General features: G+C 53.9%; 1 protein-coding gene across 4 annotated transcripts in view; it reads right to left on the bottom strand.

Moving 5' to 3' along the window:
• The window catches only part of SULF2 (sulfatase 2), a 142,700-nt gene that overhangs the window by 18,254 nt on the left and 109,206 nt on the right, over positions 1 to 15,240 (bottom strand). For all 4 annotated transcript variants that reach the window (XM_081256761.1, XM_081256760.1, XM_081256759.1 and 1 more), the window contains exons 7-11: positions 13,862 to 14,037; positions 9,547 to 9,675; positions 8,048 to 8,104; positions 6,715 to 6,844; positions 4,645 to 4,837 (exon numbers count right to left, since the gene is read on the bottom strand). In XM_081256761.1, coding sequence (XP_081112887.1) covers positions 4,645 to 4,837; positions 6,715 to 6,844; positions 8,048 to 8,104; positions 9,547 to 9,675; positions 13,862 to 14,037 — 685 coding nt within the window. The remainder of the gene's footprint in view (positions 1 to 4,644; positions 4,838 to 6,714; positions 6,845 to 8,047; positions 8,105 to 9,546; positions 9,676 to 13,861; positions 14,038 to 15,240) is intronic.

The raw sequence follows: 15,240 nt of genomic DNA, 5'->3' as shown, positions 1-15,240 counted from the left end.
TGGCATTCTCCACGTCCCCAGCCATGCACCCATGGGTCCCCAAACTATGGCTTCCAGGCCCAATCCAGCCCTCTGCCTGATTTTGTACTCTCAACCATTCGCAGAGTCCTTGGCTGTTTTCTTGCCACAGTGATGGAATGGAGCATTTGACACAAAGATTGTTTAGCTCCCACAGCCTCAAATATTTACTCTCTGGCCCTTTACAGCAAAAACCTGCCAGCCCTGGTGTACACCTTTTCTGAGACTGAAGCCACACCACTTGCTCTCTTTGTCACCCTAGGTGTCTTTGTTTCCAGGGTCCTGGAGGTGCCCTCCCTACCACATGTACTGGGAACGGGGCACTTCCTAACCCAGTGGCCAAGAGCTGAGGCTCTGGGGGCTTCCCTGGTGGCACAGTGGTTAAGAATCCGCCTGTCAATGCAATGGACACGGGTTTGAGCCCTGGTCCGGGAAGATCCCACACGCCAGGGAGCAACTAAGTCCATGTGCCACAACTACTGAGCCTGCGCTCCAGAGCCCGTGAGCCACAACTACTGAGCCCACGCGCCACAACTACTGAAGCCTGTGTGCCTAGAAACTGTGCTCCGCAACAAGAGAAGCCACCACAATGAGAAGCCCGCACACCGCAACGAAGAGCAGCCCCTGCTCGCCGCAACTAGAGAAAGCCCACGCACAGCAACGAGGACCCAACGCAGCCAAAAATAAATAAATAAATATATTTTTTAAAAAAAGAGCTGAGGCTCTGGACTCTGATTGCCTGGGTGCAAATCCTGAGCCAGCGCACAGGCAAGTGAGTTAATTTCCAAGCAGCTGTGTTCTCATGACGATACCTGCCTTCCAGGGCTCTTTGGAGTTTGACATGAAACAGACCTGTTAAATATTTCAGCACCTGGAAGCTGGCATCCAGCAGCTTCTCTGCTAGTTAGGGACACTGCCGCTGTGACATCCTCACCCAAGGTCACAGCTGGGCCCTCCCACCTCCCCAGGCCCGGGAAGCCCGAGGCAGTGTGGCCTGCTCTCTGGGGTGGGACCCACAGGAACTTTGTGCTTCCTCTTCCCCTGACTTAGAGCACTTCCCCTCTGCTAGTCCCATGGCCTGTTCCTTCTACATACTTGGCTCTTGTTTAAATGTCAACCGACCACCCATCCTACAGCCTACACCCATCCGCCCCTCTCCACCTGGTCACACCACTGTTTCATCTCCTCCATGCATTTTGCATCCAGGGAAGTGATCTTCCCACTTCGTTAACTTGCTGACACCTGGTCTCACCCACGAGGTCCGATCCGTGTCTCTCAAGTTCACCTCTGTAACCTCAGCAGCTGGCATATGGCAGGGCTTGCGGATTTGTTGGGAGAAGAGATGAATAAACACCGGCCACCTGGACCCATCCCCGAGTCCTCATCTCCTCCCCCTGGGTCCTGGGTCTCCCCTCTGTTCTGGGTTGGCTGCTCTGCTTGCTTCCTCACCCCACAGCCCACAGCCCAGTGGGTTAGGGTGAGCCAGGGTCTGAGCTGCTCTGGGCCAGGGCGTCTCAACCTCACAACTGGCAACACTGTGGGGCCGGATAAATCCTGACCTGCACCTCATAGGATGCTTAGCAGCGTCCACAGCATCCGTTCACTGGACGCCAGGAGCATCCCTCCTGCTGCCCATCACACACGATTACGACAGCCAGAAATGTCACCACACGGCCAAGTGTCCCTGGGGGGCAAAATCGCCCCCAGTTGAAAACCCCTGCTCTAGGCTGGCTGCTCAGAAAGGAGTGACAGAGACCATCTTGCTGGCAGGCATGTGCAGGAGGAAGAATATTGGGCCAGGCGATGGGGCCCAAGTCACCCAGGTGGCCGTGTGAGCTGACCTTTCCTGTCTGCTGTGAGGAGCCACCCTCGCCTTGCTCCCAGGATGCTGTGAGGGGCGTATCAGACAGGGCTGTGATGTCACACCGTCCTCACAGGAGGGCCTGGGTTGAGCCGAGTCTCAGTTATTTAGGTGCATTTTTCTTTCCTCTAAGAATTAATAGGAAAAAAAAAAAAAAAGGCTTAACTGAGTCACAAGTTCTTGTCTTACTTAAACATTACCCAGTGTGCCATGTGCTGAAGCAAGATGTTAGCTGTGTAATTCAAACAATCATTTTATCTGCTAAAAAAAGATTAGCTTAGTAGTTACTAATCAGCTTGTGAGGAATTATAATGGGGGACCATCAGTTGGGACCCGCCACTTGAGGCAGGAGCCGGGTTGTTATGGAGACACACCTGCTCTGTAACGAAGGCGTCCTCTGCAACGACAGGAAGAGACCTCCGCCTGCCGCCAGACACCCAGTCTCTAATTAGGCTACAAGGGAATCTGATTCAGCCTGAAAAAGGAAGGGAATTCTGTTTTGTTTTGTTTTGTTTTTCGGTACGTGGGCCTCTCACTGTTGCGGCCTCTCCCGTTGCGGAGCACAGGCTCCGGACGCGCAGGCTCAGCGGCCATGGCTCACGGGCCCAGCCGCTCCGCGGCATGTGGGATCTTCCCGGACCGGGGCACGAACCCGCGTCCCCTGCATCGGCAGGCGGACTCTCAACCACTGCAGGAAGGGAATTCTGACACAGGCTACAGCAAGCATGCACCTTGAGGACATTACGCCATGTGAAGTAAGGCAGTCACAAGAGGACAAATGGTGCGTGATTCTGCTTAGATGAAGTACCTAGAACAGTCAGATTCAGAGAAAGCAGAGGGGTGGTGGCCAGGGGAGGGATAATGGGGAGTTGTTGTTTAATGGGTACTGAGTTTCAGTTGTGCCAGATAAAGAGAGCTCTGGAGATGGACGGTGGTGATGGTTGTGCAACAATGTCAATGTACTTAAAAAACGGTTAAGACGGTCAATGTTAGATAATGCATGTTGTACCACAATGAAAGAAAACAGAACTAAAACCTCGAATTAGGCTTTGGCTCCCATTAGGTCAGGGAGCAAGACATTCCAGCCAGGGGACTGGATCTCACTGACACCAAGTCCTTGGCACCCAGCAACCTGCCAAGCATCCTCAAAGCCCAGGTGCATCCTTATTTGAACGTTCGGCAGGGAGCGTGCTTCCCAGGGGAGCTGCCCCTCAGAACGGGGTCATGTACCCAGAGTGACAGCTGAGTCCTGCAGCCAGGCCCAGAGGACCTCCCCCTCCCCCTCCCCGCCTCCACTTTCTGGTTTTCTAACTTTCTGTCCTTCTTCAGCCCCTGCTAGGTTGGGGGGAGGGGTGAAGGTTATGGCAGCTTCTCCAGGTGGGATGGGGGGCTCTTCCTCCTTGCAAAGTACAGTTGACCCTTGAACAACGTGGGGTTCATCTGTGTATAACTTATAGTCAGCCCCCCGTATCCGTGGTCTCTCTACATCTGTGGATTCAACCAACCACAGACAGTGGAGAACTGCAGTATTTACTATCAAAGAATATCCGCGTGCAAGCGGACCTGTGGAGTTCAAACCCGCATTGTTCAGGGTCAACTGTATAGTCGATTCCCGTTATTCGCGGTGGTCCTGTTCTATAGCGTCGCCTTGATGCTGAACTAGCGAGTGTGGAAGTGCTCCTGGGGGGAATACGGGGTAAGATTCCTGCGAGCTTCGGGTCACAACACGCTTGTCCACCATCAGTACTGGGCCTTACTGCATGTGTGTCTCTGTCATGTCTGTTTAAAGACACCCGATTTGGGCTTCCCTGGTGGTGCAGTGGTTAAGAATCTGCCTGCCAATGTAAGGGACACGGGTTTGAGCCCTGGTCCGGGAAGATCCCACACGCCGCAGAGCAACTAAGCCCGTGCGCCACAACTACTGAGCCCACGTGCCACAACTACTGAGCCCACGTGCCACAACTACTGAGCCCACACGCCTAGAGCCCATGCTCCGCAACAAGAGAAGCCATCACACGGCCAGTGATAGGCCCGCGCACAACAACGAAGACCCAGTGCAGCCAAAAATAAATAAATAATAAATTTAAAAAAATAATAAAGACACCCGATTTAACGCACGTGTTGATTCACCGACACTGAACTCACGGCAGCAGCACCAAGACTCAAGCCTGAACGAAGCTTTCTCACTTACGTGTTCCCCTCCATAAAGCACATCACAGCCGCCCTGGGCTTGGGGACCCGACACAGGATGTCAGCGCCACCTTGGGGCCATTTTAGATAGGGAGGTCACCGCAAAAAGGTACGAAATACCACAAGCATGACACTAAATAGACATGAGGGCTGAAAGGAGAAGGCAGAGCGTCACCTTGGCTCAACCTCGGCTGGGAGCCTGCATGTTGGGTGACTCGAAATTTTGTGCCACTTTGCAAGGGAACCCGTCCAGTGCCTGGAGCGCAGCTGGAGGGATCCTTTGAAAACACAAATCTGATCCTGGCTTCTCTGCTCAAAACCCTCCGGGGGCTTCCTTCTGGTCTCAGAGGGGCCCCACCACATGGTCCGGGGCCGTATCCCTCTCGCCTTGCTTTCTCTTTATGGTCCTGCTCTTCTTGGCCCTGGACGCAGTCAACTTATCTTCCTTCTTTATTACTCTCTGCCCCCTGGGATAGGTGGATCGAGAGGGGTGGGATGTGGATGTTTGAATGAACTACTAGGGCTGCCCAGGTGCGGTCCCTCCCTCCGATCCCCTCCCTTCCCGTCCCGTGTACTTTTCTTGAAGAGCTTCTTCCGGCGTCCGGACAGGCTGAGCTGCTCATCCCCGCCGTCGCAGACGCAGGCCTTGCCGCCCTGTGCGTAGTACTTGGGCACCAGGTTGGAGAGGGCCCTGCCCCCGGGCCGTGCGGGGCCCTTGCACTTGTGCAGCTTCAGCTTCCCCGAGGCATCCTCCACGCACTGCCACTTCTGCAAGACACACCGGGGCCTCAGCCTTCCGGGCCTGGGCCAGCCTGCTCGGCCGCTTCTCCTGACTGGCGGCTGCCCCACCGTTCCCATCCACCCCGGAGACTTCCTCTAGCGGCCTCAGCTGGACACGGGCTCTGTGACTGGAACGAGCTGCTCTATCATGGATGGACACCTGTCCACCGTGGGAGGAGCACAGAAATGGTACCCAGGGTGATGCGCTGCGGCCAAGGGTGAGCCCGGTCACAGGGAGGCCCCTCTAAGCAAAGCTCCGGGGCCGGAGGGCACGGCTCGTGTGCAGGGAAGGGCCTTCCTGGAAGGTGCAGCATGAGACGGGCAGTGGCACTGGGGCTGGGGGGATGGGGGAGGGAGGGCAGTTGAGCAGGGCCGTGACTGCGTCCGCCGGCAGGTGAATGTCTGGGCTGGGCTGGGGTCCTGGAGGACTTAGAGCTGTAAGTCTGGGGGCCGTGGCTCGATGCCTCCGCTGCCAGTCTAGGCCCCCAACCCACCTCCCGTGCTCCCTTCCTTTGGGTTAAGCAGTGCGCTCAGATAATCTGTTCTGAAGATGCTGATACTTGCCCTGTCCCCTTCCTGGGACTGCCAGACCCTCAGTCTGCAGGGAGAGAGGAGGGATGGGCTAGCAGGGGGATTCGACAACAATCCCAGGGGGACAAAGGGCCCCCTGGTCTCATCGGCTCATTTCTCGTAGCTCAGAACTGAAATCGGAACCACTTCTGGGATCTGCCCAGATCATCAGCTCCAGGAGGGCAGGGCTTTCTGTCCAGGGCATCTGAGGCTGTTGCTGCCCCAGTGCCTGGAACCGTGCCCGGCTACAGAGGCAGCATTGAATGCTGCTCCAATGTCACTCAAAGCTCTCGCTCAGTGGCATAGACAGGTACTTCCCAGACAAGACGCCCTCCAGAGCATGGGGAGGGGTTGGGGGTTGTGAACAAATGCTGGGTGGCTGGGGGCACAGCCATGAGGGCAGGCGGGTGCTAATTCTGAGTCTAGTGATAAGACAGAGCTGCCTGGATGCAGCCTGTGAGACCCACCCAGCTCATGCCCTGGTCTTGGCAGCCTTGGTCTATTAATGAGAAATGGAATGTGGAGGCCCTGGTTTTACTTACTCTTACTGATGACACAGGCATGCATCTTGAGGCCTGAGCCGCTGTGGATGAGCTCAAAGTCCCAGCTCACAGACTGAGGCAGGGAAGCACCTCCTGTCTGCCCTGCTTGCTTGTCGGCCCTCCTGCTTGGGTCCCTCTTTACAAGGCTCTGTCCCCACCCCTCCCCTCTCCTCTCCAGCGCCCACCTTGGCCTCCCAGGCCTCTGAAAATCCTAGTTCAGACTCTCTGAAACATCAGTCACGGTTTCTGCTACCTCTAAATACTATTTGGATTATAATTTCCTTAATATTTCTCTTGAAATCAATTCACATTTTTAAAACTTTAACTTATTTACTTAAAAAGGTAATTTCCTATTATTCCTATATAAGTGGAAAACCAGCCATAATGATGCTCGGGGAGAGTGAATACAATGGAAATGGTTCTTTAACTTTGTAAATATTGTGCAGAGGTTGGCTATGTCCTTGTTAAAGAGGGATCGGGCATGAGTCACAGCAGCTAAAGACACACGTGCACCCACAGTAGGCTTTGCCTCTAATGTGAGCAGGACTGGAAGAACTTTCTGAGTGTCACCTGTACCACCTGGCATCACCCTGCGTCTCACACATCAGCAGGGGCACTGACCCCACTGGCTCCGCTGGTCTGAAGGCCTAGGAGCAGGCCTGGGTCGTGGTTAGCCGGGGTAGCCCCTGGGAGGGAAGAAGGGAGGGGAGGGGTACCATCCCCAGCCCCAGGGCACCAGCCGAGCATCCTCACCTGCCCCAGCTGCTCACACGCGGTCTGGTACTCGGCCCGCTGACACAGGTCTTTCACACGCTGGTACTTGGGCAGGAAGTTCTCCTCCGGGGCATCCACCTTGTCACTGTCCCTCTTGTGGAGCAGTTTGCTGTGGGGCAGAGAGTGGAAGTGGGGCTGGCCACCCAGCTCTGGAGGAGTGCACGGCCCCGCTCAGCCCTGGTGTAGGGTCACCATGGAGGATGCAGGTCCAGCTGGGCCACATCTTCTGATTGTCAACAGACTTAAGAAATGGGGGTTTTCTACAAACAACAAATGCTGGAGAGGGTGCGGAGAAAAGAGAACCCTCTTGCACTGTTGGTGGGAATGTAAACTGATACAGCCACTATGGAGAACAGTATGGAGGTTCCTTAAAAAACTAAAAACAGAATTACCATACGACCCAGCAATCCCACTACTGGGCATATACCCAGAGAAAACCACAATTCAAAAAGACACATGCACCCCAACATTCACTGCAGCACTATTTATAATAGCCAGGTCATGGAAGCAACCTAAATGCCCATCGACAGATGAGTGGATAAAGAAGATGTGGTACATATATACAATGGAATGTTACTCAGCCATAAAAAGGAACGAAATTGGGTCATTTGTAGAGACGTGGATGGATCTAGAGACTGTCATACAGAGTGAAGTAAGTCAGAGGGAGAAAAACTGGTATCGTATATTAACATATATATGTGGAACCTAGAAAAATGGTACAGATGAACCGGTTTGCAGGGGAGAAATTGAGACACAGATGCAGAGAACAAACGTATGGACACCAAGGGGGGAAAGCGGCAGGGGTGTGTATGTGATGAATTGGGAGATTGGGATTGACATGTATACACTGATATGTATAAAATGGGTGACTAATAAGAACCTGCAGTATAAAAAAATAAATAAAATAAAATTCAAAAATTCAAAAAAAGAAATAAAAGGAAATGGGGATTTTATAAAAATCCTCCCAAATTACATGAATTGGCAATAAGTTAAAAAGCATGTGAGACATTATACAGACAGGACAAAACGTGTCTGAAGGATACAGGTGGCCTCCAGATGCAAATTCTATGTCACCATAGGAAAAGCGAACGGGCTTCCCTGTGTACAGGAGGCTCTGGACACAAATTCTCAGCCCCTGGTGGAAGGTGTCATAATAGCGATGGGATCCCTCCTGCCCTCGACAGTGAGATTTTTAATATCATGGGTGCAGGTGGGGCTGCCAGGCGCTTCCTGGGACGGGGCAGAAGGGGGTCGCCCAGGTGCTGCTCAGCTCAAATGTCCTGGGGCGGCTCCTCCAGGCCCTGGCACTCACCCTCTCTCCACCAGGAAGGAGTCCCGCCAGACCCTCATCTTCTTTTTCAAGTGAAACCTGGGGGAAGAAAGCACACTTCCATCTTCTCATCAATGTGTGGGGCTCATGTGTCCCTCTGTCCTCCCAGAGGCAGGGGTGGTGCTCAGAGCCAGCCTTCATTCACAGTCGGCACAGACCCAGGGGGCAGTTGGGGGCAAGCGGGGGATTCTCACACCCCCCAGGGCAGAGCTGTATTTCCCCAGAGACTTGGGTCTGAAGGTACATGGGGCAGAAATGACCCAGGTCAAAGTTGCTCTAAGTCACACATAGTCGTGTGTGTGTGTGTCTCCGTGCCTCCCAGGAAGTCCAACAGTTCCCCAGTGCTGGAAGAGATCGCTTCCTCTTTAGTTCAGCACCAGATGCAACTTGTCCTGACTTCAGGTTAATTACATTGTGTTTTGGCAGGAATTTTTTTCCCTTTGATCCTCTGTAGTTGGATTTGTATAATTTAAGTATGCATTTCATGTAGTTTCACTCTATCATTTCCATTTCCCAGATGGGGCCTCAGGCTGAGAGAGGAAGCTTCCGTCCTGCACCTAACTCCTGGGTGTCCTGGCTCCCAACCCAGTGCCCCTGGTCCCCAAAACATGCCCATTTTGTACTCTTACAGCTCATAACACCTTCTAGTCAGAGGGAGGAGGCTCAACAGAGGTGTCTCCTCCTACAGGACAATCAGATGTGGACAGTCAGTGCCCATCAGGGCTGGACCCGCTGAGCTGCAGGAGATACAAGCTGGAGGCTGCATCAGTGCTGTGAGGCTAACTCAGTGGGCAGTAGCACTGGTGGCCACTAGATGTCGCTGCTGCAACAGCAGTGACAGTGTCCTCCTCCTCTCCTGTCCCCGCCAGACTCCACTCACCTTCCCACCTAGTTTTTGCTCACCATCACTGTGCTTTTTTCTGCCTCCAGCACACCTAGGAATACGTTCCCATCATACCATCCGGCCTTAGAGCATGGTGATTAAGAGACTCTAGCTGTAGCCTAGAGGCTGAATGCCCGGAGTTGGGTCCAGACCTGCCAAGAGACCTCTGACAAGTCACTTGACTTCTCTGGATTCAATTTCCAAATTGCTAATATGGGATCATAATAATGCCTACCTCACTCACTGCGTTACTGTGAAGATCAAAATGATAAAATCCCCTACAAAGCATAGCAAAGGCCTGGCATACAGTACGTGCTTAATTAGTGTTAACTGCTGTTGTTATTTTTTCAAGTTTTATACAATTTTAGCTCTGGAGGGTCCTCGACTGGTCGCCATGGCCATATTCCAGCTGGGAAGGTAGACTCTTAGAGAGGGGGGCTTCCTTCTCTCCCCCGGCAGGTTAAGTGGTCAGGATGGGGGGCCCTAGAGCCCCCAGCTCCTGACCTTGGAAATACCACCTCTCAGACCCACACGGCTCGGCCACGAGTTCATACAGTTCGGGATGCCTGGTACCCCCGCACCCACCCTGGCCCCTCACCGATTTGCCGGCCGCTCTGTGTCCAGCAGCTTGAGGATGGATTTCCCGTCCATGTCCGAGGGGATGTCCAGTCCTGCGATGTCGAGGATGGTGGGGGCCAGGTCAATGTTGAGGACAATGTGGGGATTCCTGAGGGAGGCATGGAGAGCAGGACTCAGTCACCTGGGCAGTGATGACCCAGCCTCCCTCGGGAGAGGGGCCTCCGGAGGGATGGAGATCGCCAGGGGCTGACGCCCTGACGGTGGGAAAGCTGCCGTTGACCGCGTCACTCTCCTGCGTCTGAGCCCTCAAAGCTCCCCTCTGTGCCCCAATTCAGCTAAACCCCACCCCTAACCTTCTGTGCCCTCCACACCACCACAGGGGCTGCACTTCACAGGCCCCAGCTGGCTTCTGCTTGTCTGTTTCTTCTGCCAGGAATGCCCTCCCTGCCCCCACTCTCTGAACAAAGGACACCTTCCTTTAAGACACACCCCAAATCCTGGATCTTCCCCCGGACCCTTCTCTGAACCTCTGAGGCAAACACTGGCCCCCTTGCTGTTCCTAGAAGGCCAAGAACAGTCTGGCCTCAGGGCCTTTGTCCTTGTGTCCCTCTGCCCGGAAAGTTCTTCCTCCAGGCTCCAGGGAGCACTCTCACTCACCACCTTTAGTTCTTCCCTCAGCGATTACCAAGTGGCCCCAAGATCCCCACGCTCTGGGGTTCACACCCCGCTGTGATCCCCTCCCCTTGAAGGTGGGCCAAACCGCTAGAACATGGCAAAGGTGATGGGGATGTCAGACCAAGGTGATGTCACGTGACATACGACTCTGTCTTGTTAGCTGTCCCTCCCTCATTTATTTGTCTCCCCCGGCTGGCTTTGAAGAAGAAAGCTGCCATAAATTCACCCCTAGCAAGGAGGCCTGCTGAATACTCCGAGAGGCAGGCTGTGTGAGTTCAAGTCCTCTGTTTGCACTTGAACAGCCCCCGGAGTGGGGAAACAGGTCCTTCCCCAGTTGAGCCTCCAGATGAGACGACAGCCCTGGCTGATGCCTTGATTTCAGCCTAAGCAGAGGACCAACGTGAGCTACGCCCCGACTTCTGACCCACAGAGGCTCTGAGATAAAGCACGTGTGTTGCTTTCAGTTGCTAAGTTTCTAGTAATTTGTTCCACAGCACAGATGACTGACTCAAGGCCCTTCCTGGGGACCCCCTTTAGAACTGCACCCCTCCCCATGCTCGGCCCCTTCTTTGCTCTGTCTTGCTCCTGAAGCCTTGTCACCCTCGCATTTTACCATAGATTTTACTCATTTATCTGGTTGATTGTCTATTGCCCCATTAGAACCTAGTGGGAAGGCAGACGTTTTTGTCTGTCGTGTGCACTTCTCTGTCTGTAGTACTTTTACACTTAGAGAACACAGTAGGTGCTCAGTAAGTGTTAGCTAAGTGAGTTTTGTTATTTACCGCTGCCACGCGTCTCTCACTTCTCCTGTGTCCTGTTTCTACGCGGCGTGTTCCCGACATGGTGGTAAGTGACTTTCAGGCTGTGCCCGGCACAGGGCCTGCACCGGTTGGATGGATCATGGCCACATGGACACATTCTCCATCAAGGTGGCACAGTGCCCTCCCTGCCCCCTGTCTGGTTCCCTGGGGTTGGGGGGCAGGGCCTGGGTCCGAGGGTGTCGGATGTCTTTCACTTCCTCTCTCTCCCTAGCCCGGCACCTTGTGAACACTGGACAGGTAGTCAGGTGTGCTGGTTTCAGGGGAACCACTGACTGAAACCACCTGTCCTGGCCAGGCACGGTAGTGACCACCTGCATGAGTTACCTTACAGCAGGAGGTCCTGGTAAGGAATGCGGAACTGACAAGCTACCACCAATCAGAAGAATGCGGGAAAGGTCAAAAGGAGAGAGGAGACGCCAGTCCATATGTCCTACCAACCTCCCAGAATCCTTCTCGCCGGAATCTATCTTGGTTGAGCAATGTGCGGGCTACCAGGAAGGACCCTGAGTGACCCAGAAAGATAGGCCAGAGACAACCTGGAAACTAACCCCATTACCGTAAAACCCCAGACTGTGAGCCACGTGGCAGAGCAGTTCTCCTGGGGTCCCTGACCCGCCTGCTCTCCCCCGGGCTCCCCTTCCCAATAAATTCTCTTGCTTTGTCAGCACCTGTGTCTCCTCAGACAATTCATTTCTGAGTGTTAGACAAGAGGCCGCTCTTGGGTTCTGGAAGGGGTCCCTATTCCTGCGACACTGGGGTGGTCATGGGGCTGAGGCTGGGGAAGGTGGGTGAAGCTGCCTGGTGGAGGGGCTTGAAGCTAGCAAGAGGCGTGACCACTTAATCAGGCAGGAGGAGGGAGCTGGAAAAGTCCGTTGGGTGAGGGGGCGCCAGGGTGAATGTTGGCAACTAGAAGCTGGATTGACCTGAGGTCGTCCATGGGTCCTGCTGCCCCCAGGCTGGGTGGGATGGACAGGACTGCTTTTCCCACCCAGCACCCACACCTTGCTTGGTGGGAATAGTTTCCAGCTCTGGAGGAATTACCTGGCCCCATTCAGATTCCACCACCCGATGTACTCAGCCTGGTCACACAAGGTTTTCTATTACCCTGGCTACAGTGACTGGCTCGGGGATGGACACGTGACCAGTCAGGACAGTAAGAGTCAGCCTCAGGGCTTCTGTTCAAACCACTTTTAGGCCATTTCCCAAGCTGAATGGCCTAAAAGTCTGGGGCTGTGGTGACCCTGCCACCATGAGAGAAAAGCTGGCCTGAGAATGAAGCCAATTCAGAGGACGCAGGACTGAGAGATGGAAAATGAGAGCTTCCTGTTGTCATTGTGTGACTGCTGGATCCCACCATACCTGAAGCCAGCCCTAACCTTGGACTTTCCAGTTGCTTTAGTGACTGCATTCCTCATATCTTATCTTATTTGCCTTGTTCATTTTGAGAGTCATTTCCGTTCACAACTCAAGGAGTCCTGGCTGTCAGCCCCACGTCTGACATTAGCACTCTCTTTCTCTGTGGTTTTGGGTCCTAAGAACCAGATCACAGACTCTGAGGCTGACCAATACAATAAAGGATGCTGGATTATAATTCTGTCCACCTTCGTTTTTCGAAAGCAAATAATCCCAGTGACTTTAATGGTCGTATATATTCTTACCTAAAAAGGAAAAACATTTACAAATATCAAAGTCCCAGTTTTGAGACGAATTCCAGCTCCTTCCCCCCTGTGCCATGTGACCTCAGGCAACTTAACCTGTGCCTCTGTTTCCTTGCGTTTAAAACAGGGACAATACTAGCATCTACCTTATAGGGTCGTTGTCACGTGTAAGTGGATTACCTGGATATAAGTGCTTAGACCAAAGCCTGAAGAATAAGCACTCTATCAGCACAGCTATCATTATAATGGCTATTATTATAGGCGGGGACCCTGAAATCCAGACAGGCAGGGATTTGATGAGGTTGGCAGAGGAACAGTGATGAGGCTGGGCTAGAGCTCACACCGTCTGCCTTCTGGAATTTCCACCAAACATCCCAGGCGGTGGGAACATCTTGGTCCTAAGACGGCGCCACCAACGCCCTTGCGGGAGGAATTCTGAAGTAAGCCGAGTCAGTGCCTGTGTGTGTTCTCGGCTCAGATGGAAGTCAGACCCGATGAGCACCTGAACGGTGATTTATCTGCATTTCAAAACACGTTCGAGTTGGCCTCCATAACGTCTGGGCTGATCCGAGGACGCTGCTGCTATGATTCCTGGCCTTTCTACCTCTCCCTCCCCCAGACGCGGCATTTCTGCTGCCAGAACATGTCATTTCAAAGGTTAACCCAAGGCCAATGCTGGCCAAGGGCCCACGTGGCTCTCGAGGAAGGATCGGGGAGGCTGCTTCCCTCAGCGCTGCGGCCAAGCTGGCCCAGCTGATCTCAGCGGATGACGCCGCCCGGGCCGAGGTGGCCGGGCTCCTCCCTGACAGCCTCCAGACCCAGAGACCGCTCAGGCCAGACAGAAGTCGAGGTGGCACCCCCATGCACTGGCGGTGACACATACACAGTCCAGGTCCCCGATTCCCTGGCACAGTGCCCACCACGGACAGTCTGTTTTCACAGGTGCTAACAGCTCCGGGCCTCTCCTTCCCCAGTAGAGGCATATGCAAACCTCCCCGGGGGGCATCACCACCGTTTCGCTCGGCACTGAGGTCCACCTGCCTGAATCGTGTGCCGCCCCCGGGGAGTGGCTCGGGGCTGCCCGCTGAGCTGCCGGCTGCTTGCCCATCCGGGTGCCAGCGGAGCCTGGAGGCCTCCCTGGGACTTTGGGGCGCTGGGGAGGGGTGGGTGATGCACTTACAGTGAGCCGGCCTCCACGTTGGGGCCCCTAACGTAGAACGGGACCCTGATGTCGAACTCGTAGGGCATGGACTTCCCTTTCACCAGGCCGAACTGGCCGATGTGGTAGCCGTGGTCGGCCGTGTACACGACATACGTGTTGTCCAGCTCACCTGTCTCCACCAGCATGTTGTAAATCTGAAACGCAGGCGGGGTGGTTCGGACATGCGGAGGGAAGGCGGGCAGTGCGCCCGGCCCACTGTCCCAAAACACGATGCTGTGCTGGGGTCTCAGGCCCCTGTCCCTCCCGCTTCGGGTCTTCGCTCAACCGTCACCTCTCGGCGGGGCCCCTGCGGCTGACCCCATGCATCACCGTAGCCTCCCCACCTCCTGTCCCCCTTTGCTTGTCTTCCCAGCTCTTCTCACCTCCCTCTCTTCTACTTACTCGTGGACTGTGTCCCTGCATTAGAATGTACGTCCCATCAGGGCAGGGACTTCTGTCATTTTGTTCCCTGCTGTGTCCCATGTGTGCTGGCACTCGTTGGGCGAATGAGTGAATGAGTGAATGAATGAACGGCCTGGGGCAGGAGCCTGTGACCTACAACACTGCTGCCCAACAGAACTTTCTGCAATGCTGGCAATGTTGACATCTACGGCACCAGCCCCACGTGGTTATTCAACACTTCAAACGTGGCCAGTGCACCTGAGAAACTAAATTTGAAATTTCATTGTATTTTACTGAATTTAAATAGTCATGGATGAAATTTAAGAAATATATCCATACAATGGAGTATTATTTAGCAATAATAATAATAAAAAATGAAGCACTGAACATGCTCCCACCTGGATGAACCTTGAAATCATCATACTGAGTGAAAAAAGCCAGATCCAAAAAAACCACATACTGTAGGACTCCTCTTACATGAAATGTCCAGAATCCACAGAGACACAAAGTAGAAGAGCCGTTGGCTAAGGCGAAGGGGTGAGGCGAGTTTGGGGTAATGGCTAAGGGCTGCGGGGTTTCTCGCTGGGGTGATGAAACTTCTAAAATCGACTGTGGTGATCATTGTACAACCCTGCAAACATATGAAAACCACTGAAACGGACACTTGAATTGGGTGAGCTATGTGGTGTGTGAATCATATCCCCATAAAGCTGTTAAAAAATGTACGCAGCTGCAGGTGACTACTACAGTGAACAGATCAGAGCTGGAATACAAGTCCCCTGAGGGCAGGGGTTTCGTCTGGATTGCTCAGAGCTGTTTCCCTGGCCTGGAACGGTGCCTTTTCCTTCTGCCTGTTTCCATTCCTCTCCAGCTGATGATGCTCGGAGGGGTGTGGGGGGAAGGGCAGGGAGGGCGCAGGCCTGGCGTGGCCGGGGGGATGCTCAGGAGGAGGGCAG

Source organism: Mesoplodon bidens, assembly GCF_964165515.1.
Source record: "Mesoplodon bidens genome assembly, chromosome: 15".
NCBI classification, from domain to species: domain Eukaryota; kingdom Metazoa; phylum Chordata; class Mammalia; order Artiodactyla; family Ziphiidae; genus Mesoplodon; species Mesoplodon bidens.
This window is presented reverse-complemented; position numbering and strand designations above follow the sequence as displayed.